Source organism: Rhinatrema bivittatum, chromosome 12 (assembly GCF_901001135.1).
Source record: "Rhinatrema bivittatum chromosome 12, aRhiBiv1.1, whole genome shotgun sequence".
Taxonomy (NCBI): Eukaryota; Metazoa; Chordata; class Amphibia; order Gymnophiona; family Rhinatrematidae; genus Rhinatrema; species Rhinatrema bivittatum.
In genome coordinates, this window is record NC_042626.1 from 10917788 (window position 1) to 10944810 (window position 27023).

Here is a 27023-nt window from a genome sequence, read left to right on the forward strand (position 1 = left end):
CTCGCTGGTGTCTCGAAATGATTTTCTGGAACTTTAGACAAATTCCAAAACTGCATTTGTGTGTTTAGAATGATGCCCAGGCATTTATAATTCCTATGCTGGCCTACAGCAATTGTCTTGTTTAAAAAAAGATTTGGATAAGTTCTTGGAGGAGAAGTCCATTAACTGTTATTAATCAAGTTGATTTAGGGAATGTCCTCTGCTACTACTGGCATCAGAAGCATGGGATTTTCTTAGAATTTGGGTACTTGCCAGGTTCTTGTAGCCTGGTTTGGCCTCTGTTGGAAAGAGGATGCTGGGATTGATGGATCCTTGGTCTGACCCAGCATGCAATTTCTTAGGTTCTTATGGGGCTGCCGGCAAGTTGTATTCGTTGGCTACAAATAATCCAGAATATGGCAACTAGAACTGGTCCTGGAGATATAGTGCAAGACCTCTTCTGACTAAACTTCATCATCGAGGCACAAATCCAGTTCAAGATAACACCCCTGAGGGCTAACGATACAGTTTATCTTCAAAATAAATTGAGATGGTATTAATCAGGTTGGCTAGTAAGATTTAATCGGGGGTGCCTTTACAAGCGTCTTCTTTTCAATATTACAGAAAGTTAGGTGCCAGAATAGGGCATTTTCTGTGGCAAGCCCTTTACTCTGGAATTCAGCTCTTTATATTAGGTTATTTATTTTATTTATTTATTTATTTCACTTTATATACCGACTTTCAAATTCATTTCAAGACGGTTTACAAAAAATTAAGTTGCAGTAGCAACACTCAAATACATTTAAAACAATCCTTACACATTTTACAACACATAAAATTTAAACTAAAACATTTTAAATACCACCAGGTTAGAGTTTTAGTAAAAATAAAGTAAGTAAAATCATGGCTGTTTCTCCAATTAATTCTGGAGTAGAATTAGTGGTGAGAATGGGTGCTAGTGAGGTATGGCAATCTCAGGTTTTAGCTGTGGAGCCTTTGGTCTATTAGGGTGCGGTGGGGAATGGGAGTTAGGGCGATAGAAGAGGTTTAATGGAACATGGTTGTATGGGGGTGTTTTCATTTTTGCTATGTAATTGTTATTGTGTTCTTCTTCTTCGCCATGGGCTACCTGGCAAGAAAGTATATAAGAAGTATATGGAATTCATTCAGCATATTCAGGATAACCGGGATGAGATGACAATCCTGAACTGTAATTGTGCAACAGCTACATATATCAGATCACCACATATCTTTTATTATAAAACACTCCAATCAGCTCTTGTCACACCAGTCTGGTTATAGTTTACTTTAAGGTGTGTTGGGTCGCAGGCAGTATCCTGGCCATAGCACTCCCACCCCCACGAACTACCGTTCATATCCTGCAGTAATGTATGTATTATATTTACTCTCTTTGAGACACTGTTTTCTGTACAAATGTTAAATGTTATTCTGCTTGTTTTTTGGTTACTAAGATATTTTATTAATAGTTCTTTGTAATTGTTCACATTTGAAGCTCTGTCAATGTTCAATGTAATTGCTTTCATTTACTGAAGCACTGTTTCTGTTCAATGTAAACCGAACTGATTTGTAAACCCTTACAAGAATTTCGGTATATAAAACTGTTAAATAAATAAATAAATAAATAATAGGTCCTAACCCTTAATCCAACCCTGTATGGGCTTCCTCTTGGCATGGGCCTTGGGCAATGGCCCCATCTGTGCTCTTAAGTAAATGCACAGAAACTGAAAACTATTAATCTCTCATTTCAGTGGGAGTTATGTCTACTAAGAGGCTCCTTCAGTGAAATGCAGGCTGGCTGTTTGGCCTCGCAATTTAAGGAGGGAGATCCCCAACTAAGCTGCAGGAGCAGCTGGGAACATTGACACACATATGCTAAAAGTAACCTGATTTTCTTGCCAATAAAAAGCCCATATAGGTTGGTCTGCTCTCAGTGGTGGCAATACTATGTTCAGCTGCCAAGTTACACACACATGACAAACAGAATTTGTGAGTGGGGGGGCATTACAAATCCTAACAACCCCCTCCCCAAACCAGTACTTTCAGATCCTTCCTACTTCTCTCCCAACTCAGCGGCATTTTTTTTTTTTTTTTTTGGCTCTTTTGTAGTCTCTTGGCAAGGGAATGTGGGTGACCTTATTCCACAGCTGGTTCTTCTCCTTGCCTCTAGCAGATCTGGGTCCAACCTTTCACACTGGGCATATTTTACAGTTTGTCTTGTACTGTCTGAGTGAAAGATGACAGCTAAAGTCTCCTGCTCACAGGGCCTTAAAGCGGCAACAGTGCCTGGATTTCACAGCTTGGACTTTCTGCTTCCCATTGCTAGGTCTTATTCCAATCTCAGGCCTCTTGCCTGTGTCCATGATTTGGCTGCATCAAGCTGGTCTGCAGCAAGTTTCTGCCTTGGATTCATACAGCAGCATCTCGGCCTTATTTAGATCTGGTGGGAGCAGTTGCAGGAGAACGTGTAGGCTGCCATCCTGTTTTAGAACTGCAATGGAAATCTGAAAAAATGATAGGGAGTTGGAATGAGTTTGTTAACGTTTAGGGCAGAGGTGGCCAACTCTGATCCTCAAGAGCCACAAACATGTCATGTTTTCAGGATAATAACAATGAGTATACATGAGATATATTTACATGCACAGCCTCCACTGTATGAAAATCTGTCATGCATATTCATTGTGGATATCCTGAAAACCAGGCCTGTTTGTGGCTCTTGAGGCCTGGAGTTGGCCATCCCTGGTTTAGGGAAACCCCTGTGGTACTGTCACTTTAAGGATCTGGGGTGAGAAAACTGCACTGGGGTGCTGTACCCAGTTTGTAAGGAATTAAATGCCCAGGGAAAAGCACTGGCTTCAGCTTGCACCAATGCCACCATCTAATGGCAGTTCTGTGAATAGCAGCAATTGGGAAAACAATTTTATTTTTTTTTGAAGGCCTAATTCACTGACTGGAGATATTTTGGTAAAATTGAGCTACAGAAATTCTGCTATTACAGGATGACGTCACTAAATACAACCATGGCATCCAGTCCTAAAATGAGCATATCACCTTCAAGATAAGGAAGAGTCATAAAACCTGTCCATCCTTTGATAAAGTCACCATGTGACTTCTAGCCCTTATCATGTAAACTGACTCAAAGTCACTTTTTTCACTTGCCCACTTACTGCACATTGTAATCAGATTATAAAGCTGAGGATGTGTTCTTTCTGAGCAGCACTACGTCACACACACATACTGAACCCCAATGTTCCAGTTTTATACAGCGAATAACATTACCTGAGGGACACTTTATGCAACAATACAGTGCACCATCCAAATAGAAAAAGAAAAACACTTACTAAATTCTAGGGACTTGTATCATCCATTTCATGTTTGGAGAGTAGACTTTGTGCTTGGTAAACCACTGGGCAAGGTTTGTCCATTCTGCAGGTGAACGTCCATAGATGGAAAGGCGAGGTTCAGCATACTGATATTTGGCATCTGCAAAATCGGATCCAACTTCCTACAGTTCAGAAAAACGAGCATGCTCACTGCCTTCCACTCTGCTTCTAAAGGGAGGCTCACAAGAACATGTTTAACATCTGTTGTGCTTTAGTTAAATTCAGCTAAATCTGTATCTGTGGGACAGATGTAATGAGAGCTATTTTTTCTTCTCATAGACACAAGACAGGGAAAACCCTTTAGCATATCTGGCCCTCTGGCATTTCCTGCAGGTGGCTGCACTGTTTTGATAGTTTCCTGAATCATGCTCGCTGCCACTTCAAGTAGAGCTTCTGTTATCTCAATGGACACAGGTGGCAGTTTAATGCCTTTGATGATGTCAGGGCACTATCATCGTTTCAAGGCCATCAGCAGGGAGACCTTGCAACATGAACACAGGGAATAGTCTGAGAAGCTGAAAAATACTTTAAAGCACATAGCTACATTAATTTCCAAAATTTCAGTTTTTTGCATTTCATGTGCTAAAGCGATTAGGTCTCTAATCTAGAGCGTTCAGGAGGTATGCAAAAATTCAGAAAATCTTTAGAACAGAGCTGAATACCCCCCCAGACTGCCTCAAATACCTTTTTTTCCAACATTAGAAAAATACTGTGGCTCAGGAACTTTACAGAGCAAAAGCCTTCATGTATCCAACACTATCTCTGTCTTTGCTTGGTATTCACATATCACCAGTGCATCATGGGAGTCTGAATTTCAGAAACCAAAATGGCTACCTCTCCTTATCCCCAGCTCATTGCTTTTTAAAGTTAATGTTTTTGTAAATTTTTTTTTCAAATGAGGCTTCAAAATATCAGCGCCTTCTAAAACAAAGAGTAAGCTGATTCCTGTAAGCCCTCACCTATAAACACTTCTACTGGAAGTTGAAAGAATGAAAACAAAAACCCTTACCTTGAGGATGGTAGCAAAATATTCCCCATCAATAAAATTATCCGTCTTCATGTAAAGATCCCGCAGCTCACTTGCTCCTACTGGATTGTATTTAGCATTAAATTTGTCGAACCGTTGAAAGGTTTGACGACCCTGGAAGAAACAGTCACTTCAGAGTTCTCTTTTCTGCATACCATGGAAATGGGCATACTGTAATTTTCCATCCAAGCAGTATCTCATCAAGTTTTGCAATCAGAGTCATAATAATGCTCAGTAATTAAGCAAGCTGCCTCCTCTGAGGTGCATGTCATGGTGGCATTTACAACTGCAATACATTAACAGCTTCTGAAGTGAAGAAGGGAAAAAAAATCTAATAGTGTTATCGTTGCCTAATTATACAGTAGCTAAGTCAATGGAAGCCTAGAGGAGTGGTTTGCCACTCAGCAGTACTATATTTCTATCCATTGTCTTCAATCATATCTTTTCAATATCCCCTACAAAACCCCACACACACATAATGCATCTTAAATGTTTTTAAAGGAGAATTGTATTCGCTGTGTGGTTTTCATTGCCTCTAAACCATACTTCACTAGCAGAAATGCTCGCTTTATATAAATGAAAACTGCATTGTTAAGTCATTGTTTTTTAAATGTGTTAGGCCATCCATCATATTATTTCCCGAGAACTCCCGTATTAACAAAGAGTAAAATGCAGAGAGATGGCAGAGGTAAGTGAAAGGGAGAACAAAACAGGGTAGAGGAAAGAGATAAGAAAGATGGCTGGAAGACTGAATTCAGAGCAATATATGGAAAGGTAAAAAAGGTTTCCATATTTTATGCTGGGATAATTTCACTCAACTTCTCACCCATCCCCTAGCTCTTACTTCTTATTTAACTTACTTGCTAGCCTCACTGTTCCCTAGGTGTGCCAGGTGTCACCAAAGTCTGCCAACTTTAGGGAAGGGCATGTCTGGCAATCAGGTGATTTAATTGGCTGAACACCTCCTGGGCTTTGTAAATAAAAGCAAGTGCATGGGCATTTTTCTTTTAATTTACAACGACTGGTCTTCCAACTGATTGCTTGTGAATGGACGGCAGAAGTCGAAGCCTTGTAGGGTGGTGGCATTACTACTCAAAGGTTTCTGCCCTGTGCTAGTTCAAGTCCCCTTTCTGCATCTGGTCTGTGGCAAAGCGGAAGCATCGAGATCCATGAGCACCACTCGCTTACGGCATGGACATCCAAGGAATCTACAGTCAGATCGTAAGGGTGGAGATTTAGCATGGTGAAGAGTTCTTTCAATGTCATTTCCTTCCCCTTGGCGCTGTAGACCACACGCTCTGAATCCAAGCGGAAAGATTTCTTAATGAAGCGCAGGAGATGCTTCTGGCTCATGCAGGCAGCGGCATGAATGTGAGTGTCCACCTGGTAATTCCACAGGAGAAAACAAAAGTAATTATAATCGGTCGCTGGCTCCAAGCTCTTCCTCACTGCAACCAGAAGAAACCATAGAAACCCACAAATCTGTAACCACTTCTGTTGCACATTGACAAAATAAAATAAAGATTCCTTCCTGACCTGAAATGGGGCGATTGGATTCAGCACTTTCCTAGGAGCCTAACTACATTATTATGACTACTTTTGCCACCTGACTTGAGAGAGACTTTAGTAGCACTGAAAGCTTGAATCTGACACCAGTAAAAGTATAATTTTTACTCAATAACTTTTGTCAGTAATGTTTTAATAGACTTAAGCCAGAAAATGGCTGTCTTTCTGTTGGCTGAACTGAATAATGAAATTAATCAAATGTTGGTACAAAAAGTAAATGGTTGCTTCCATTGTTATCAACAGAGTAGGAGGTTATGCTCCTTTAATTAAAGGTAGTTTCTACTGACATGTTTTTGATACGTATAAAAGTTCTTTTACCTTTCTGCAGTTGTAGAAGTCTCTGTGTGGGTTGTTTTTCAATTCCTTCAACTCTTCCATTTCATTGAGCATCTCATGGACCTGGTACTTAGAGGACAGAAACTTTAAACGACGATGGGCATATGTTTTACTAAGGGAAAAAATATATATACATATATAATTATATATAAACACACACTCATAGATTTATACATATTTTTGTAAGCCAGATCTTTTAAAGGTTCTGTATTGTATAATTTCTCTGTGGTGTTCTTGTTTTTGCTAAATATATGTATATTTAAGAACATAAGAAAATGCCATACTGGGTCAGACCAAGGGTCCATCAAGCCCAGCATCCTGTTTCCAACAGTGGCCAATCCAGGCCATAAGAACCTGGCAAGTACCCAAAAACTAAGTCTATTCCATGTAACCATTGCTAATGGCAGTGGCTATTCTCTAAGTGAACTTAATAGCAGGTAATGGACTTCTCCTCCAAGAACTTATCCAATCCTTTTTTAAACACAGCTATACTAACTACATCCTCTGGCAACAAATTCCAGAGTTTAATTGTGCGTTGAGTAAAAAAGAACTTTCTCCGATTAGTTTTAAATGTGCCCCATGCTAACTTCATGGAGTGCCCCTTAGACTTTCTACTATCCGAAAGAGTAAATAACCGATTCACATCTACCCGTTCTAGACCTCTCATGATTTTAAACACCTCTATCATATCCTCCCTCAGTCGTCTCTTCTCCAAGCTGAAAAGTCCTAACCTCTTTAGTCTTTCCTCATAGGGGAGTTGTTCCATTCCCCTTATCATTTTGGTAGCCCTTCTCTGTACCTTCTCCATCGCAATTTATCTTTTTTGAGATGCGGCGACCAGAATTGTACACAGTATTCAAGATGCGGTCTCACCATGGAGCGATACAGAGGCATTATGACATTTTCCGTTTTATTCACCATTCCCTTTCTAATAATTCCCAACATTCTGTTTGCTTTTTTGACTGCCGCAGCACACTGTACCGACGATTTCAATGTGTTATCCACTATGACACCTAGATCTCTTTCTTGGGTTGTAGCACCTAATATGGAACCCAACATTGTGTAATTGTAGCATGGGTTATTTTTCCCTATATGCATCACCTTGCACTTATCCACATTAAATTTCATCTGCCATTTGGATGCCCAATTTTCCAGTCTCACAAGGTCTTCCTGCAATTTATCACAATCTGCTTGTGATTTAACTACTCTGAACAATTTTGTGTCATTTGCAAATTTGATTATCTCACTCGTCGTATTTCTTTCCAGATCATTTATAAATATATTGAAAAGTAAGGGTCCCAATCCAGATCCCTGAGGCACTCCACTGTCCACTCCCTTCCTTATATATATATATGTATGTGTATATATATATATATATATATATATTTATATACACACACATATATATATTTATTTTATTTTATTTATTTATTTATTTGATTTTATATACCGGCAACCGTTTGCACATCGTGCCGGTTTACAGATAACTTACAACAATGGATATATAGGCAAAGCCTTTACAAGGAACAGTGTTTAACATAGCTCAGAAAACAGAGCAAAAACTAGCAAACTTGTGGAAAGAGGGGTAGGGGTGGTCGAGACAGGGGAGGGGGCGGGGGGGAGGGGGGTGGGTGAAAACAGGTACAAAAGGAGTAATATGTACAGGTACAAGAGGAGTAATATGTACAGGGGTCGAGAGATTGACGTATACATAGGTTATATTATTGACATCTATATACATTGGCAAATTGACATAGGTTATATTATTGACATATACATAGGTTATGTACAAAACTGTATAAGCATGTAGTAAATAGGAAATTGAGGTGAGAAGATGGGAACGGTAGAGCTATGTGTCATATTATGTGCTAGAGGTTAGGTGTGGGGTTTGTAAGTCCTTAGAGGGTGTGGGAGTAGGTCCAGTGGAGGGGGTGTTAGTACGGGAAGGTGGTAGGGTATATAAAATCTGTCCATCTTTCTTCATCCCTCCATTCACCTTATCATTCATCTATGGCCATCTTATCTGTGCAAAGAAAAATAATATATTGGTTGACCACGATATATGGGTTTTAGGGTCACTGAGAATTAGCAAAAGGAAGGATTTCTATAAATAATGCATAGTAAGTAAGGTCCATATGATAATTATGAAGACCCATCACTTAATGAGAATACATTATATATCTAAGAATATAAGTAGAATGCATTCTACTTATAAAGCTGCTAAATTCCTTCCAGATTTGGCCATCTTGATACGGTGGAGGGTAGCTGTCCCAGCAACTAAGCAGGTCAAATAGTCACATGATGCCTTAGTTAACCCTGAGGACACTTGGAGGGTACTGCCAAGCACTACTCAGAAATGCCTGCACTGTCAGCCTTCTACCCACCAACTGGGTTGAGCAAGTACCCTGCCTGCAAGCTATCCCATGGTGGTTTCTGGGGACACTGAGAAAGCTCAGGAATCATACAGTTCCTAGAAGTGCACTGACAGACCAAATACAAAAAAAAAAAAGCTGTGATCACCAATCAGATACAGAGACAGAGCTAACAAGGTAAAAAGTTTTATCCCAGGACAAGCAGGATGCTAGTCCTCACATATGGGTGACATCAGTAATGGAGCCCTATACGGAAAAACTTCTATCAAAGTTTCTATGAAACTTTTGACTGGCACCAGAGTGCCTACTGAGCATGCCCAGCATGCCATGATATTCCCTGCCACAGGGGTCTCCCTTTAGTCTTCTTTTTTCCTCGGAGCCGTTAGCCTCGAGGTTAATCTGGAATCCTGTGTTGATTTTTCACTGCTCACAAAACTTTAGAAAAAGTTAGGAAAAACTCTCCACCGCAAGGGTCTCCCTTCCGTTCCATCGCGGTAAGTTTTTTCCCCGTGATTTTCTTCGGTTCCACACTGTTTTTCGAGCCATAGCTGTCCGGCGAAAATGGTCTCGGGTTTTAAAAAATGCCCGAATTGTGCGCGAAATATGTCCATTACGGACCCGCACCAGGAATGTGTGCTTTGCCTCGGCGAAAAACACGACGTCAAGTCCTGTTATTTATGCGCCGAGATGACATCGAAAGGACGTTGGCTCCGGATGGAGAAAATGGAGCATCTCTTTAAAATTCAACTGCTCCCAACAACATCGACGTCAGCCCAGTCATCGCCTTCTGGATCGATACGGCAAGTAGTTCTTAAAAACGACTTCCAGGTGAGGCCGGAGATGCTTCTACTCCCTCCCCCTCGCCATCGTCGAAGGCATCCACCTCCGGCAGTGAAAGGCAAAAGGAAAAGCATCGGCATCGACGCCAGCACGCCATCGAACCGGTGCCCGCTGAGCCATCGACAGTCGGCCTCCTCTGCTAAGAAAGCTCGGACGAGCGCGGAGGCTCCGAGGCCTACGGTACCAGGGCAATCCCCACCGATACCGGTGCAAGGCACCATACCTACTCAGGGCTCTGAGGAGGTATCGGTATCGCCATCACCGCCTCCCCCCATAGCTGCTCTCATACCATCAGCTATGCGGGCGGAACTTGATGGATATATCCGTCAAGTGGTTCGACAAGCGCTCCTTGATGCGGTACCAGTTCAGCCATCGACACCGATGTCGCCATCGACACCAGCTCCGATGCCGTCGGATCCATCACCATCGATGTCGATACCTCCATTGATTCCACCACCGATGCCTTCGGTGCCGCGCCCGATGCCTGCATCGATTCCACCGATGACTCCATCGGTGCCACCCTCAGAATTTGCGATTCTTCAACCACTGATGCATAAACTGGACTCGTTACTCGATGCCATATCGAAGAAACCACAAGACATCGAGGATGAACCTATTCCAGGACCCTCAGAAGTTCCTAGGCCTCATCAGCCTTGGCCCCCTTTACTTCCACCAATACCAAAGGTGACACCGTTGGTACCTACTAGGCCACAACCAGTGAGGTCCCCAAGAGATACAGGCATGGATACCGATACAGATTTCTCTTCAGAAGAGGACATACTGTCTGAACCATCACCTCCCGAGGACCGTAGGAAGTCTCCTCCGGAAGACTTATCCTTTTCAAACTTTGTTAAAGACATGGCAGAACTATTCCTTTCCAGTTGCAGGCAGAGGTGGATTCCAGGCCAAAGACACTGGAAGTTCTACAATTTGTAGACCCGCCCAAGGAGATTTTGGCAGTGCCAGTGCATGAGGTACTACAAGAACTCATGTACCGAATATGGGAACATCCAGGTTCACTGGCATCGGTAAACAAAAGGTCAGATGCCACCTACTTAGTCCAACCAATTCCTGGGTTCCAAAAGACCCAACTACCTCACCAATCGGTGGTAGTGGAGTCGGCCCAGAAAAAGGCAAAAAGGTTAAAGACTCACTCCTCTACACCACCGGGAAAGGACAACAGATTCATGGATAATTTAGGACGTAAAGTTTTCCAGGGATCTATGTTGGTATCTCGGATTGCAGCTTATCAACTTTTTATGAACCAGTACCAACGAAACCTTTGGAAATAAGTCCAAGAGCTCGTTCACACACTTCCTGATCAATATCAGGAACCTTTTCATCAAGTGGTGCATAAAGGCCTAGAGGCAGGTAAACATGAGGTTAGAGCGACTTACGACAGTTTTGAAACTGCATCCCATCTCTCTGCTTCAGGAATAACTGCTCATAGATGGGCCTGGCTTAAAGCGTCCGATCTCCGACCGGAGGTACAGGAGAGACTGGCCGACCTTCCTTGTTTGGGAGATAACCTGTTTGGTGACAAGGTTAAGGAAGCGGTTGCTACGATAAAAGACCATACTGAGACACTCAAACAACTCTCATTACTGCCTCAGGAGACACAACCCCCGGCCAGGAGACCTGCTAGAAGGGATATAAGGCGTTCTTACTACCGACAACGACGCTACTATCCCCCAACAAGCCGTGCAAGACCATCTCGCCCAGCTCAGCGTCCTCAGTCTAGGCAAAGGCCTGCCAGGCCTCAACGTCCTCCTCAGTCTGCATCAACGTCGAGCTTTTGAAAGACAATCAGAGAGCAGCAGCCCATCCAACATCAATCCACTCCCACACCTGCCAGTAGGAGGTCGTATAACCTTTTTTCATCACACCTGGACCTCCATAACCACAGACCAATGGGTACTTTCCATTACAGCTCAGGGGTACCGATTGGATTTTCTCACTGTACCAAAAGAAACTCCACCAACCTCCTCTTGGACAGTGAACCACCACTCCAAAATCCTAAAAACAGAATTATCCACCCTTCTGAGAGCCAGGGCCATAGAACCAGTTCCCGGGCCTCAGCAGGGTGGAGGATTCTACTCCCGCTACTTCCTCATTCCAAAGAAAACTGGAGGCCTACGTCCTATCCTAGACCTCAGAAATCTCAACAAATTTCTCAAAAAAGAAAAATTCAGGATGGTATCGTTAGGCACCATGCTACCTCATCTTCAAAAAGGGGATTGGCTCTGCTCTCTGGATCTTCAAGACGCCTACACTCACATTCCCATCTTTCCTCCTCATCGCCAGTACCTGCGATTTCTGGTCGAAGGACAACATTTTCAATACCGAGTGCTCCCATTCGGCCTAGCCTCAGCACCTCGAGTGTTCACAGTGTCTGGCAGTGGCGGTGGCACACCTCCACAAACAAAAGGTGCATGTATTCCCCTATCTAGATGATTGGCTTATCAGGAGTCAGACACAAGACGGAGCTCTCACTTCCCTCAAGCTCACAGTCAACTTGCTTCACTCCTTGGGGTTTATCAATTACCAGAAAACCCATTTCACACCATCTCACCTACTACAATTCATCGGTGCAGATTTAAACACCATCATAGCAAAAGTTTTTCTTCCAAGAGACCGTGCTCAAACACTCGCTCTCTTAGCACACTCTCTCCGAAATCAATCTCAAGTTACAGCTCATCAGTGCCTCACCCTACTCGGTCACATGGCCTCCACAGTTCACATCACTCCCATGGCCAGATTGACCATGCGACTACTGCAATGGACACTCAGAACACAGTGGATTCAAGCCATTCAACCATTGTCCACTCATGTTCAGATAACGCAGGAACTGCGTTCCTCCCTCCTCTGGTGGACATCAATGAACAATTTGCTCAAGGGTCTGCCTTTCCAGCAACCAGTTCTACAAGTGACATTAACTACAGATGCGTCCACTTTAGGTTGGGGAGCGCACATTGGTCATCTGAAGACCCAAGGGTCGTGGACAAAAACCGAAGCCTCTTTTCAAATAAACTTCCTAGAGCTTCGAGCTATACGTTATGCGCTATATGCGTTCAAGGACTGCCTTTCACACAAGACTGTGCTGATTCAGACAGACAACACAGTAGCCATGTGGTACATCAACAAGCAAGGGGGAACAGGCTCGTTTCTCCTTTGCCAAGAAGCTGCACAGATTTGGGACTGGGCCCTAGCACACTCAGTTCTTCTACAGGCGACTTACCTAGCAGGCATCCGCAACATAATAGCCGACCGCTTCAGTCGTCAGTTCCAACCACACGAATGGTCCTTGGATCCAGTGACAGCAACCAAGATCTTTCAACGCTGGGGTCAACCAACAATAGATCTCTTTGCGTCCCATCTGAACTACAAAGTGAACAATTACTGCTCCCTGCTACGACAGGAGAACAGCCTACCAAAGGACGCCTTTGCTCGCCATTGGAACTCAGGCCTGTTATATGCGTATCCACCGATACCGCTCATAACCAAAACTCTAGTGAAGCTGCAACAGGACAAAGGGATCATGATACTCATAGCCCCATACTGGCCTCGTCAGGTATGGTTTCCCACACTGCTAGACCTCTCAGTCAGGGATCCCATTCACCTGGGAGTAGCTCCCAATCTCATAACTCAGGATCAGGGTCTGTTGCATCACCCCAACCTTCAATCCCTATCCCTAACAGCATGGATGTTGAAAGCTTGATCTTACAACCACTCAACCTTCCAACCACTATATCTCAAGTGCTGATAGCTTCACGTAAACCTTCCACTAGAAAAAATTATTCCTACAAATGGAAACGGTTTACTTTGTGGTGCACTCAGAAATCTATAGATCCTTTCACTTGCCCCACTACCTCACTACTAGATTACCTATACCATCTTTTAGACTCTGGTCTTCAGACTTCATCTGTAAGAGTACATTTGAGTGCAATCTCAGCTTACCATAACAAGCTGGGAGACGCACCTATCTCTACACAGCCTCTCGTCAGTAAATTCATGAAAGGTTTAACTCACCTTAAACCTCCAGTTCATCCCCCAAGCATACAATGGGACTTAAACGTAGTATTAGCCAGGCTCATGCGTTCCCCATTCGAACCCATAGACACCTGTGACCTTAAATTTCTTACATGGAAAACTGTATTCCTCATAGCCATTACATCAGCTAGAAGAGTCAGTGAACTACAAGCACTTGTCACATACGAACCTTTTACAAAGTTCCTACATGACAGGGTGGTCCTCCGTACTCATCCCAAATTCCTTCCAAAAGTAGTCACGGAATTCCACTTAAACCAATCTATAGTTTTTCCAACATTCTTTCCAAGGCCTCACTCTCACCAGGGAGAAAGAGCCTTACATACCTTGGACTGTAAACGTGCGCTATCCTTCTACTTAAACCGCACTACAGTCCAAAGGAAATCCAGTCAACTCTTTGTATCTTATGATCCAAACAAACCAGGTAAAGCAGTGGGAAAACATACTTTGTCAAACTGGCTAGCAGATTGCATACAGTTTTGTTATGAGAAAGCAGGCCTTACTCTTCAAGGGCGAATAAAAGCACATTCAGTCAGAGCAATGTCAACCTCAGTAGCACACCTTCGCTCTGTACCTATTCTGGACATTTGTAAAGCAGCAACATGGAGTTCTCTTCACACCTTTGCAGCTCATTACTGTTTAGACAAAGAAGGAAGACAAGTTTCAGCCTATGGACAATCTGTCTTAAAGAACTTGTTTCCGGTGTAATCCCAACTCCTTCTACATCTAACCTGCTGTGATCTTTGGCTGATTCATTTCAACAACAATACTTAACTGTTGCTTTACCACAAAATGACTCAGCCTCTAGCTTGCTAATCACCCATATGTGAGGACTAGCATCCTGCTTGTCCTGGGATAAAGCAAAATTGCTTACCTTGTAATAGGTGTTATCCCAGGACTGCAGGATGTAGTCCTCATGAAACCCACCCGCCACCCCGCGGAGTTGGGTCCGATACGTTTTATTATTTTATTTTTTGGCTAACGCTAATTGCTACAAAACAGACTAAAGGGAGACCCCTGTGGCAGGGAATATCATGCCATACTGGGCATGCTCAGTAGGCACTCTGGTGCCAGTCAAAAGTTTCATAGAAACTTTGATAGAAGTTTTTCCATATAGGGCTCCATTATTGATGTCACCCATATGTGAGGACTACATCCTGCTGTCCTGGGATAACACCTATTACATGGTAAGCAATTTTGCTTTATTAAACACTGGGAACAGTGAACTGATAAAGAATTTAATATAAGAACAGGTAAAATAAGGATTCATACAGTTAAGACTATCTAGACAAGTTTCATTGTTCTTAGCTGGTGCCTAAGAGGTTCAGGATAGGCTGTCCTCACATGAATCTGTAGAACGGACAGGGCCTTGGCACAGATCTGGTTCCTCTGCACTCCTAGCCAACTCTAGAGAGTTCTGGCAAATCCTAGGCTAGATCACTCCAGTACTGCAGAACCAATCCTATCCCAGGACGCTGGCTTCTTGACCAATAACATTGTTTAACTTTAAAACACTGACATAACATTGTAATATTACAAATTTTTGGGAAAGGCAGGAAATGCCTCCATTTTGAATCAATGGGGCAAGTTAACCCCTTCAGTCCTAGCTTACACAATGAGAGCCTCCCAACTGCCAGGAATCACTGAACACGGCAGGGGTCAGAAAGTCAGTTACTTGTATGGTAACTTAAGAGTTTGCAAGGGGAGGGAGTTCCCAAGGCAAAATAAGGAATCGCAACAGGCACAAAGATTCCTCTGTATCGCTCCATGGTGAGACCGCACCTTGAATACTGTGTACAATTCTGGTCGCCGCATCTCAGAAAAGATATAATTGCGATGGAGAAGGTACAGAGAAGGGCGACCAAAATGATAAGGGGAATGGAACAGCTCCCCTATGAGGAAAGACTAAAGAGGTTAGGACTTTTCAGCTTGGAGAAGAGACGACTGAGGGGGGATATGATAGAGATGTTTAAAATCATGAGAGGTCTAGAACTGGTAGATGTGAATCGGTTATTTACTCTTTAGGATAATAGACTAGGGGGCACTCCATGAAGTTAGCATGGGGCACATTTAAAACTAATCGGAGAAAGTTCTTTTTCACTCAATGCACAATTAAACTCTGGAATTTGTTGCCAGAGGATGTGGTTAGTGCAGTTAGTATAGCTGTGTTTAAAAAAGGATTGGATAAGTTCTTGGAGGAGAAGTCCATTACCTGCTATTAAGTTCACTTAGAGAATAGCCACTGCCATTAGTAATGGTTACATGGAATAGACTTAGTTTTTGGGTACTTGCCAGGTTCTTATGGCCTGGATTGGCCACTGTTGGAAATAGGATGCTGGGCTTGATGGACCCTTGGTCTGACCCAGTATGGCATGTTCTTATGTTCTTACTAGGACTTTCTGATGTTCTCAACCACTCTGAAAGCAGCTGACACAGATGTAAATTTGATTCAAAGAAATGTATGTAATGTTCATATAAAGGGCTTTGTGTGATGGTTATTGAGTTTATATATAATGACCTTTAGAGGCAATATTACCCAAGCTGAGTTGGAAGAATAGGTGAATAGGCCTCATGATTTCTCTCAATTATTTATTTATTTATTTATTTATTTAAGTTTTTTTATATACCAACATTCAGGACGATAGTCCCATCATGCTGGTTTACAATTGAAGAGAAATCCAGACTTGACTGCCAACCTTCTAAAAGAACACAGGCACAGTAAGTGTCAGAAATGACTGCAGGGAAGGAAGACTGACTGAGCAGGTGAGAGGAGGCCAGATGGAAAGATGGAGAGGAAGGATTCCATAAAGGTGATTCACTTAGACTCAGGAGAAATCCCAGCAACTCTCTGGGGGCAGGGCTGTGTGCAGGGGATGGAGAAAGGGAATAGGAGAGATTCCAGAACCCACTGGTGCATTGGTAGTATGGACCTTTGATCTTGCATCACTGATACAAAGTAAACACCAAAGGGTCTCTGCTTTTAACCATTCATCTCCAATTTCTAAAGCCAGGGTCTCTCCTTTGGTGCCAGACAGGTGGAGGTGTATGCAAAACGGACATGCTAAGTCTGGTGAGAGGATTCTGATTTCCTTTCTGTGATCTGCTTTTGTACATCCATGCGTGATACTTACACAGGACCTTGGGCAATCAAGGCAATTAAAAAATTCATATCATCCACAAAGGAGATGAGGTTTGGGTACATCAGTTCTTTGGGTTTGTTCTTTTCTGCATCTTGCTTACTGGCGTAAACATAAATCACACCGTCTTTCATCTTACAATAGTATCCAAGGTCTTCAGGAAGATTGTCTGTTCTGAAAGGGTCTTCTCCTTTGGTGGGAGGAGATGTAAAATCTGGCATGGGGAGGGAGAACAACAAAGAATAAGATCCCATGCTGTATAAAAATTCAGGTGTACACAACTGCAAAATCACCCCCTTTCTGGAGAGAGAATTTATGGTCAGTCCTGAGTTCTGAACTTGCATCCGTGTGGATTGTAGGATTTGTAGGCCCTACTTCTTCCATTAGAAATCTGAACTATAGCTACCAGGGACTGTAACTTCTAAACAGGCGCATGGGCGCACATGTGCATGTGTTCACCGACCCGCACCCAGGGATACGGCTATTTTATAACATACATGCATATATGCATGCATGTTATAAAATAGCCTGACCATGTGCACATAAAATTATGTGGACACGCATTTTTGCGTGCAAATGCCCATTCTATCACGGAAGTGGGGGGATTTTAATAGACGCGCGCAGACGCCATTACCAGTTTTCCCAGTTCTCTAAAATAGATTTTAAGACACGATTGATATTGAAAAACATTTTTGAGACTTTGGAAAAATGATCTCTTGGCAGGAATTCACATAATTGTTTTTCTGAGCGTCACTTACTCGGATTACAGACTGTGGCACCTGCTGGGATGCTGTCTTGAAGTTTAGTTTAGTTTTGGTTAATCACTATTTCTTACTTCAGTAAATCAAAGTGATGTACAATTAATAACATTTTGTTAAATGATACATAACAGTGATGTAATAACATCTGAATAAAATAAGTGACATTAAAAATACAGAATAAGACAAGAAACTTAAGACATTAAATATTGCAATAAATTCCACATATATGAATAAATATAATGCAAAAATAAAAAACCTAAAATTATAAAAAACTAAACTTAAATAACGGTTGATCAGGTGATACATACAATATTAAAAATAAAACAAGATAAAAAAGAAATCATCAGATAAAAATGTGGAGAGTACTAAAAACAACCCTACCATAAAACTGAAATATGAAATATTAAGTGTACGCCTGATACAACAGAGCGAAAAGTAAATCTTCCAGAGAGTTTCTAAATATCCTGTAATCTTTCTCTAACTGTGCACTTAAAGATAAGGAGTTCCAAATACTAGGAGCAAGGGTCATAAAAACAACTTTCTCTTGTGGTTTCAAGCCTAATCTCTTTGTGTGATGGAGCCATGAGTAATTCTTGGTGATAGAATAAAGTTTCGATTGGGACAATAAGGCTTAATTAAGTTTGAAAAATAAAATGGAATGCCGTATGTGAAAGCTATAAATGTTAGATAAGCAATTTTGAAAGTGATGCATGCAGATATTGGCAACCAGTGAAGCTCGATTAAGAGTGGAGAAGCATGATCAAATGTATTTGTTGCCAAATATGACTTTAGCTGCAGGATTCTGATCTGAAGACTGAATAGATGAGGTAGTGAGACCATGAAAACGAGCATTACTGTAATCAAGTCTGCTAAGGATTAGAGCATGTACAAGAGACTTAAGGTCATATGTTTTGAGAAAAAGGGCATAATCTCTGAATAAAATGAAGATGAAAATATGAAGATTGAATCAGATGGGAAAATGTGGGCTGAAAATTTTAAATCTCTGTCAAGCCTGACACTAAGTCCTGCTAGGCTTTTGTACTGTTATGTAGGTTTTGTAAATTCATACATTCTGCGTAGGTGAATGTGATAGATATTTCTGGAATTAATATTCTGTGCTATACAGTAAATGACAAGTCAAGCAGGAACATCCCAGTACTAAGATTAGAAGCCATCACCTAAATCTGGCGTGCTTCTAAATTTCTTTGACATTGACAGAATAGTGCAGCTGGTAGGTCCGATTGCTTTTAATAGCCCTTTTAACATCCCAGATGGGAATTGTTTCAGTTGGGTCTCCTTATGAATGCTTGCATAGTTCAGTTACACGGGATGGAGCAGCGCAGCTGTAAGGACAACTAAGCCAAGCCATGACACCATAGATCCCTGGCTGCACAGCCCAGGCATCAATCCACGTATTCCATGCACATACAGTAGGCCTCATGAGGATCACTCTTGCAACACACATGGACTTCAGAAGGGAAAGTCATTCCCCATTGTTTTTATTATTCTGTCCATGTCCAGAAACCGCTTGTGGGCTGTGATCACTCCTGATCCATACCATAAAATAAGGCCAATTCCAATGAACGTGTACTGCAAGCATTCTCACAAGGCTTATAGTAAGTGAAGTGTTGAATGACTAACACACTGAGAGTCAAATTTAATGGACTAGGAAAAGGTTTTGCAGCATTACCTCACACAATTTTAGGTGTGCACAATATTTTGTCGCAAGTTTTTGCCTTGTTCCAGATTTATGACTTAGGCAAAGCTGGTGCCATTTCAAAACTGCACAGAAGTTGATTTCATCTTTCCTGTTATTCTGATTCATTATTTGAAATTGTTTTTCTCTGTTAATTCCAAATAAAATTTGGAAATAATAATTAAAAATCCCCAGCTGCATAGGCTCAATGTATGACATTTTTTTCAAAGGGGGGGGGGTGTGTGAAGTTGGGTAGGCATTAAGGGTGACCTTTTTTTTTTTTTCTTTTAATTGCACAATGATGGATGCAGTGGGATTTGTTGCATGAACCTTGCCTTTAGTGTACATATGAAATATTCTGCATATACAGCTTGCTTTTGGTCATGTGGGTTGTTTGCAATTGTTTTTCACCTGGTCCTTAAATCTGGCCCTGGAGTTTTTCTGGCGGCACCTTACAGTTTTAAGAGTCCATGTCATGAAGGCACAAAAGAGGGAGAGCAGCTTAGCCACCAGTGCACCAACAAGAGATGCATAAGGCTGGCAAACCTCAGCTTAGAGGGACCCTGGGGGAAAGCCCTCCAGAAAGACAACCCACCGACCTTTCATAATGAGATAACAGAGGTCGCAAAATGGCTCTTATTGCAAAGAACTAAGGCTGGTATCATTACAGCTTCATTTTTCTATTCTTTTCTGTTATGGTAAACCAAGCACCATTTTCAAAATTTCAATGATATTTACATTCTTTGCATTTTTCAATGGGGCGCATATACTGCCAGTAACACTACACTTATACTTTCTCTTGCTAAGACTATCTTCCCATGAAAAAGGATGCAAAGTGATGGGCACCATGTGCTTGTTACACTACAGAATTCACAAGCTTCTTTTTGCTGAATAAACCTTACGGCACTCTCAAAAAACCCGGCGCTTATGTAAATCGATGGGGTGGTTTTGCCTGGTGGTTGGTTTTATCAATGGGCCTAACTAAATTACAAATGAGAAGCTGAAGCTCAATCAGGTTCAAAATTTCACAGCAACAAAGATTTAGGTTGGCCACAGCAAACCACTGATATCACAGGCTTGGCTCCTAAAGGCTTCAAAAGTTACCAAAATGGTAGCCATCACAGAAACATAATAGCATAGTAAAGTGAATGATGGCAGATAAAGATCAAAATGGTCCATGCAGTCTGCCTAGTAATATTTAAAATTTATTTTTTTTTGTAGTTTAGTTTTAGGGTAGTAGCAAATGCCGCTTTGTGCAGGCCACCCCTAAGCCTTCTAAAGACATAGCTAAAGTCTTACCAAAGTCATGTGCTATGCACGAGGATACCCCAAATCCCTACCATTGTAAGAACATAAGAAATTGCCATTTATTTATTTAAAAGTATTTCTATACCATTTTTACAAATAAAAATTTATCAAAACGGTTCACAAAGATAATAAAAACAGAAAATTAAAAAGAATAAAATTACAAAAAACAGGTATAACAATCAAAGTAATAAATTTACAAAATTAATCTACTCTTAAAAAAGAAAAGAAAAAAATCAAGTGCCGTTTGGTTACCCTAAAATGGGTAGTGGAAGGGAATAACTCAGAGAAACTAACATGGTGTTTTGCCACCGTAAAGTAAGAAACACAAAGGAGGAGGAGGGAGAAAAACTAGAAGAAGTGTTATATGTTACTGTGTACTTGATGAAATGTTAAAGGCAATTTGAAACAGATATGTTGCTGGGTCAGACAGATTTGATGCTGGGTTAGACCAGGGGTTCATCAAGCTCAGCATCCTGTTTCCAACAGAGGCCAAAACAAGCCACAAGAACCTGGCAAGTACCCAACACCAGGAAGATCCCATGCCACTGATGCAATTAAAGCAATAGCTATTCCCTAAGTAAACTTGATTAATAGCCGTTAATGGACTTCTCCTCCAAGGACTTATCCAAACATTTTTTGAACCCAGCTACACTAACTGCACTAATCACATCCTCTGGCAACAAATTCCACAGCTTTATTGTGCGTTGAGTGAAAAAGAATTTTCTCCGATTAGTCTTAAATGTGCTACTTGCTAACTTCATGAAATTCCCCCTAGTCCTTCTATTATCCGAAAGTGTAAATAACCACTTCACATCTACTCCAAGACCTCTCATGATCTTCAAGACCTCTATCATATCCCTCTCATCCGTCTCTTCTCCAAGCTGAACAGCCCTATCCTCTTCAGTCTTTCCTCATAGGGGAGCTGTTCCATCCCCTTTATCATTTTGGTTGCCCTTCTCTGTACCTTCTCCATCGCAACGATTTTTAAAATTTGTGCTTTTCTTGCAGGCTCCTGGGTACTTTGCGCTTTATACCTGGGGGTCTGCAAGCTCATTTTATGCGGTTTTCCTCTTTGAGATAAAGGGTCAGTTTGTGCCATGGATACTTCTGTACCTGTGGACTTTGCACCTGTTTTACAACTGGTGCAAAGTCATCCACACACATTGCTGATTCCAGTTTTCCCTCCTGCCCCCACCTCCAGCCTTTGTAGGACAGATAAAAGTACTCTGTGCTATGAAACCCAGAAAGGGGGAATGTCATTTACAACCAACGATTTTACCCAGGTAAAATAGTTTGAAAATTGTCCTCTTTATCATAACCCCTAGCTCTCCTTGGTAGACTCAAGGTAGATTCTGCTTTCTAAGTAATGAAAATAACTTTGTGGAAAGAAAATCTTTATTAACTCAATATTGAAAAACACTTGCCAAGCTACTTAACTATTGCCAGGCATTATCATCTAGCTAAATGGATCACACTTAAATGTTCTTCCTGTTTTGATTGAACAGAAAGTTGCTTAATACACCGTTTAAATGCAGATCCCCAAGAAGAGCAAACTGTCTTGATTTGTTTATACTAGTTCAATGTAAAAAGTTATAGTGCTCATGCAATGCTAAATTTTTAAATCCAGTTTAAAATCCCATGTTTAGATCTCTTTATCTATTTTCTTTCTGGCCAAGTGCATTAATGTTCTCAGCCTCTGGTTCTTTTTTTTACACCTGCCCCAATATATTAACATTTATGATAAACTTGCTGGAGGTGGGTCCTGCAAAATGAACCACTGAAGGTGGAACTATTTCCAGGCATTCTCCTGTCTTTCATACAATCTTTAAAACATTTTAACAACAAGTTTATTTTAAAATTATGGAGAGACTGTACAGCAGAGGAATATACAAATTCTGAAGCTTCAGAGAACGAGACACTTTACACATGATCAATATAGGAATGTTATGGGATTTTGAGTGATCAGCCCTTACCTGGGTTCACTTCATCCTCTTCTTTCCAGACTGTGCCCTCAATGGCCCGTATGAACTGCGCAGTGGTCCTTGGAAATCTCTGATAGGACTGGTGCATGTATTTCTCACGAATCATCAATGCTCGGAACAGTCCCTTGCTGGCCAGGTCAAAGTCATCGACAGAAACCTGACAAAAGAACCACAGTACTGAAAGAGAGAATTGTCACAGATGAAAGCAAGCCTCACAATAACATCTCTGCTAACCCTACTCTACTCTACCTTCACCATCGGACTCCCTCAATTTACAGCAAGTCCGCAGCCTTGGCATTATCATTGATAATCACTTCTCCTTAAAGAATTTCATCATGGCCACAATCAAAAACGGTTTCTTCAAGTTACATACTCTAAAAAGAATTAAACCGCTTCTTCATCCACATGATTTCCGGACAGTGTTACAAGCTACAATATTGTCAAAACTGGACTACTGTAATGCCATACTACTAGGTCTCCCCAAAAACACAATACAACCATTACAGATGCTACAAAATGCTGCTGCATGTCTACTCACTAACTCTCACCGCCATGAACACATTACACCTGTTCTCAGGTTCCTTCACTGGCTTCCTGTAGCATCTAGAATCATATTCAAAGTTCTCTCCCTCATACATAAATCGATCCATAACCAAGATATGCAATGGTTCTCCGATCATTTTATTTTCCGCACATCAAACAGACCAATAAGAAAAATGCACCAAGCCAAACTCACCTCTTCTACAATTAAACACATCAAGCACATTGCTACAAGAGACCGCACATTCACTATTGCCGGGACCAACATCTGGAACAAAATGCCCACAGACCTGCGTCTCGAACCCTGCCATAAGAAATTTAAGCAAAACCTCAAAACATGGCTGTTCGAACAAGCTTACACTCAATGATCCTCTACTCTTCTGAAATGCCGATTACTTTTCCTGTTCTCCCTGAATCATTGCTACATGCAGAGTTTATCCTTCTCACTGCTAATTTTGACTTTTTTGGTATCTGAACTACCATTTATTATTAGACTTGCCATTAACTAGGGAATATGGTCACCATTGGTTTATTGTATTTGTTTTTTATGTAGTTGTTATTTTGATATATATCATGTTCACTTTATTTCAATTTGTCTGTAAAGCCTGTTGCTGAATTATTGTTTATTGTAAACCGAGGTGATGTTTTTAACGTGCCGCGGTATATAAAAAAATCACTAAATAAATAAATAAGCCTGTACCTTCCAGGACAAGAGAGGTCTCTCAGGTGCTTAACAAACCATAGTGAAAGCAATATAGAAACATGACGGCAGAAAAAGACCATACAGCCTATCTATTCTGCCCATCCACACCAACTACTCAGTTCTACAATCCCCATCACTCCCTCAGAGATCCTTTGTTAATATCCCTTGCTTTCTTGAATTCAAATACTATCCATGCCTGAACCACCTCCATGGGGATTCTGTTCCAATCATCTACCATCCTTTCTGTAAAGAAACATTGCCTATAATTACTCCTACCCCCTTTCACCCTCATCTCCTTTCCAATGTGCACAGAAACTAGGGATGTGCATTCGTTTTAGATGAAATAGACAATGCAACAAAATTATGTTTGTTTTGTTTTGGAAGTGCCCCGAAATGGAAAAAAAAATGCTGACATTTCAGAAAAATTAGTATTTCGTGTTAGTGTGCACTAATGGGACTTAGTGTACGCTAACTGAAATTAGGGAAACATGAAAAAAAACACCCCCAAACCATTTAGAAAATGAAGTTAAGCACACACACACACACACACCCCCCACTGAAACAAAAACACACACAAAAAAATCAGTGCACATCCCTAATGGAAAACACTGTTCCACTAGGAAAAATTAATACATTTTCTTTTTTTTCACAAATGAAGCAGGTGCTAGAAGGCAACATCCAGGCCCTATGGACACCAATTCACTGGGGTTTTCAGGTTATATTTTCATACAGTTGAAGCAATGTGCATTCAAATCTCTCTCATGCATATTCATTAGGGGTATTGCAAAAACCCAAGCAGACTGGCATCCACAGGGACTGGAAGTTGCTACCCCTGTGAAGCACTCATTTACTTGGCATGAATAAGTTGGAGGGGGCCACTCATTTTAAAAAGAGATTTTATTCACAGAAAGGGTCCCCCAAAGCGCTAAGAGGCTGTCCCCAGAGGGGAGGAGAAAGAGTTACCCCGGAGGCGTAGTCCCCTGTGATCTGCACTTTTTGGAAATCCGGCACTCTCTTAAATAGCGGGGCACTGTCTCCAACAGCGGTTGGAGCGGCTTCACACTTCTCCACCGCAGGAATGGTGAGCGCAATTTTCTTTAACCGTTCCAGGCGCATCTTCCTAGTAAGGAAAGGAAAAGCCCTTCAGTTTCACCCACTCTTAAAAACCCAGCACCAGATGCTGCCCAGGTGCCTGGCAACCTATGGCAATAAGCTGTAGATGAAAGGACCCTGAAGGTTCAGTATTTCTGGTGGTCAGAATAACAGATTTTCCCCAAAGGGACATCCTTCTGTGATCAAGGCTCTCAGGTGGCACCAATTTTTTTTTTCTTTTTAACCAGACTAATCCAGTCCTGGAGTTTCCCCTAAGTCCTAGCCTGGACTTCAGGCTTTTTCATAGGGAAATTAGAACCATGAATGCAGGCAGGCAATGGGGTAAAATGAGATCTGGATTATTCTGATGCAAAAAAAATAAATAAATAAATGGAGCTGTGTGGCAGAAGAACATATGAATTTGCCATACTGGATCAGACTGAGGGTCCATCAAGTCCAGTATCCTGTGTCCAACAGTGGCCAATCCAGGTTACAAGTTTACCTGGCAAGATCCCACACAGTAAGTAGAACCCATGCTGCTTCAGGCAGTGATAAGTTGTGGCTATTTCTTAAATCCTCTTGATTAATAACAAGTAGACTTCTCCAGGAACTTGTCCAAACTTTTTTTAAACCCAGCTACACTAACTTCCTTAACACACATCCTCCAGTAAAGAATTCCAGAGCTTAATTGTGCAGAGTGAAAAATAATTTTCTCTGATTTGTTCTAAATGTGCTATTACAAACCTCATGGAGTGTCCCCTAGTCTTTGTATTTTTTGAAAGAGGAAATAACTGATTTACATTTACCTGTTCTATTCCATTCATGCTTTTAAGACTTCTATTATTTCCCCCTAAAAAATCTGTTCTCCAAGCTGAACAGCTCTAACCTCTTTAGTTCCATTTAGTGACCATTTTGGTCACCTTTCTCTGTACCTTTTCCAATTCAGCTATATCTTTTTTGAGATGTGGTGACCAGGTATGCACACAATACTCTGTGGTGTCACTATAGTGTGATACAGAGGTATTATGACATTCTCTGTTTTATTCTTCATTCCGTTGCTAATGATTCCTAACATTGTTTGCTTTTTTTTTTTCTTTTTACTGCCATCGCACATTGAACCGAGGATTTAAAAGTATTGTCCACGATGACTCCCAGATCTTTTTCCTGGGTTGTATCTTCCAGTGTGGAACCTAACATCATGTAACTACAGTGCCAGTTACTTTTCCCTATGTGCATCACTTTGCACTTGTCCACATTAAATTTCATCTGCTTTTGGATGCCCAATCCCCAGTCTTGCAAGGTCTCCCTGCAATTTCTCACAATCCACTTTTTGGAATAATGTTGTCTTATGTACAAATCACCTCACTCATCATTCCCTTTTCCATATCATTTATTAATGTATTAAAAAGCACCATTCCCTATACAGATCCCTCAGGCATGCGGGTTTTAAAATTGACCTTTTTATGGGTAGAAATCCCATGTGTGTTGGGTAAGAGAGTAGTGATAGGAGTATACTACCTTCCACCTGGTCAAAATGGTCAGACAGACGATGAAATGCTAAGAGAAATCAGGGAAGCAAACCAATTTGGCAGTGCAGTAATAATGGGAGACTTCAATTACCCCAATATTGACTGGGTAAATGTAAAATCAGGACATGCTAGAGACATAAAGTCCCTGGATGGAATAAACAACTGCTTCATGGAGCAATTGGTTCAGGAACCAACAAGAGAGGGAGCTATTTTAGATTTGATTATCCTTGAGTGGAGGAGTGGCCTAGTGGTTAGAGCAGTGGGTTACGAACCGGGAGACCAGGGATTGAGTCCCACTGTTGCTCCTTGTAACCTTGGGCAAGTCACTTTACCTTCCATTGCCTCAGGTACAAACTTAGATACTTACAGTACCTGAATGTAATCCACTTTGAAGTGCTGAAAAAAGTATGAAAAGTGGAATATAAAATCTAAGTGGAATATAAATCAAAATAAAGATTTAATGTAGGATTTGGTGAGACATTTAACGGTGGTGGGGCCACTTGACAATAGTGATCATAACATGATCAAATTTGAACTAATGACTGGAAGGGGGACAATATGTAAATCTACAGCTCTAACACTAAATTTTCAAAAGGGAAACTTTAATAAAATAAGGAAAGGTGTAGCAAAGGTTAAAAGTGTACAAAAGGCATGGACATTGTTTAAAAATACAATCTTAGAAGTACAATCCAGATGTATTCCACACA

General features: G+C 41.3%; 1 protein-coding gene and 1 long non-coding RNA gene across 3 annotated transcripts in view; one reads left to right on the forward strand and one right to left on the reverse strand.

Annotated features, from left to right (window-relative positions):
• The window catches only part of AMPD1 (adenosine monophosphate deaminase 1), a 44358-nt gene that overhangs the window by 9330 nt on the left and 8005 nt on the right, over window positions 1-27023 (reverse strand). Inside the window, exons 3-9 of the mRNA XM_029573446.1 lie at window positions 24659-24815; window positions 22444-22609; window positions 16700-16919; window positions 6292-6421; window positions 5596-5790; window positions 4390-4521; window positions 3339-3502 (exon numbers count right to left, since the gene is read on the reverse strand). Of these exons, the coding sequence (XP_029429306.1) occupies window positions 3339-3502; window positions 4390-4521; window positions 5596-5790; window positions 6292-6421; window positions 16700-16919; window positions 22444-22609; window positions 24659-24815 (1164 nt within the window). The remainder of the gene's footprint in view (window positions 1-3338; window positions 3503-4389; window positions 4522-5595; window positions 5791-6291; window positions 6422-16699; window positions 16920-22443; window positions 22610-24658; window positions 24816-27023) is intronic.
• LOC115074199 overlaps window positions 1-27023 on the forward strand; it is a 41821-nt gene that overhangs the window by 8610 nt on the left and 6188 nt on the right. The window contains exon 3 of one of the 2 annotated variants that reach the window (XR_003852208.1): window positions 16206-16702. The exons of the other annotated variant lie outside the window; for it this stretch is intronic. This is a non-coding gene — a long non-coding RNA (uncharacterized LOC115074199). Of the gene's footprint in view, window positions 1-16205; window positions 16703-27023 lie in introns of those variants that run through there. 2 annotated transcript variants of the gene reach the window in all.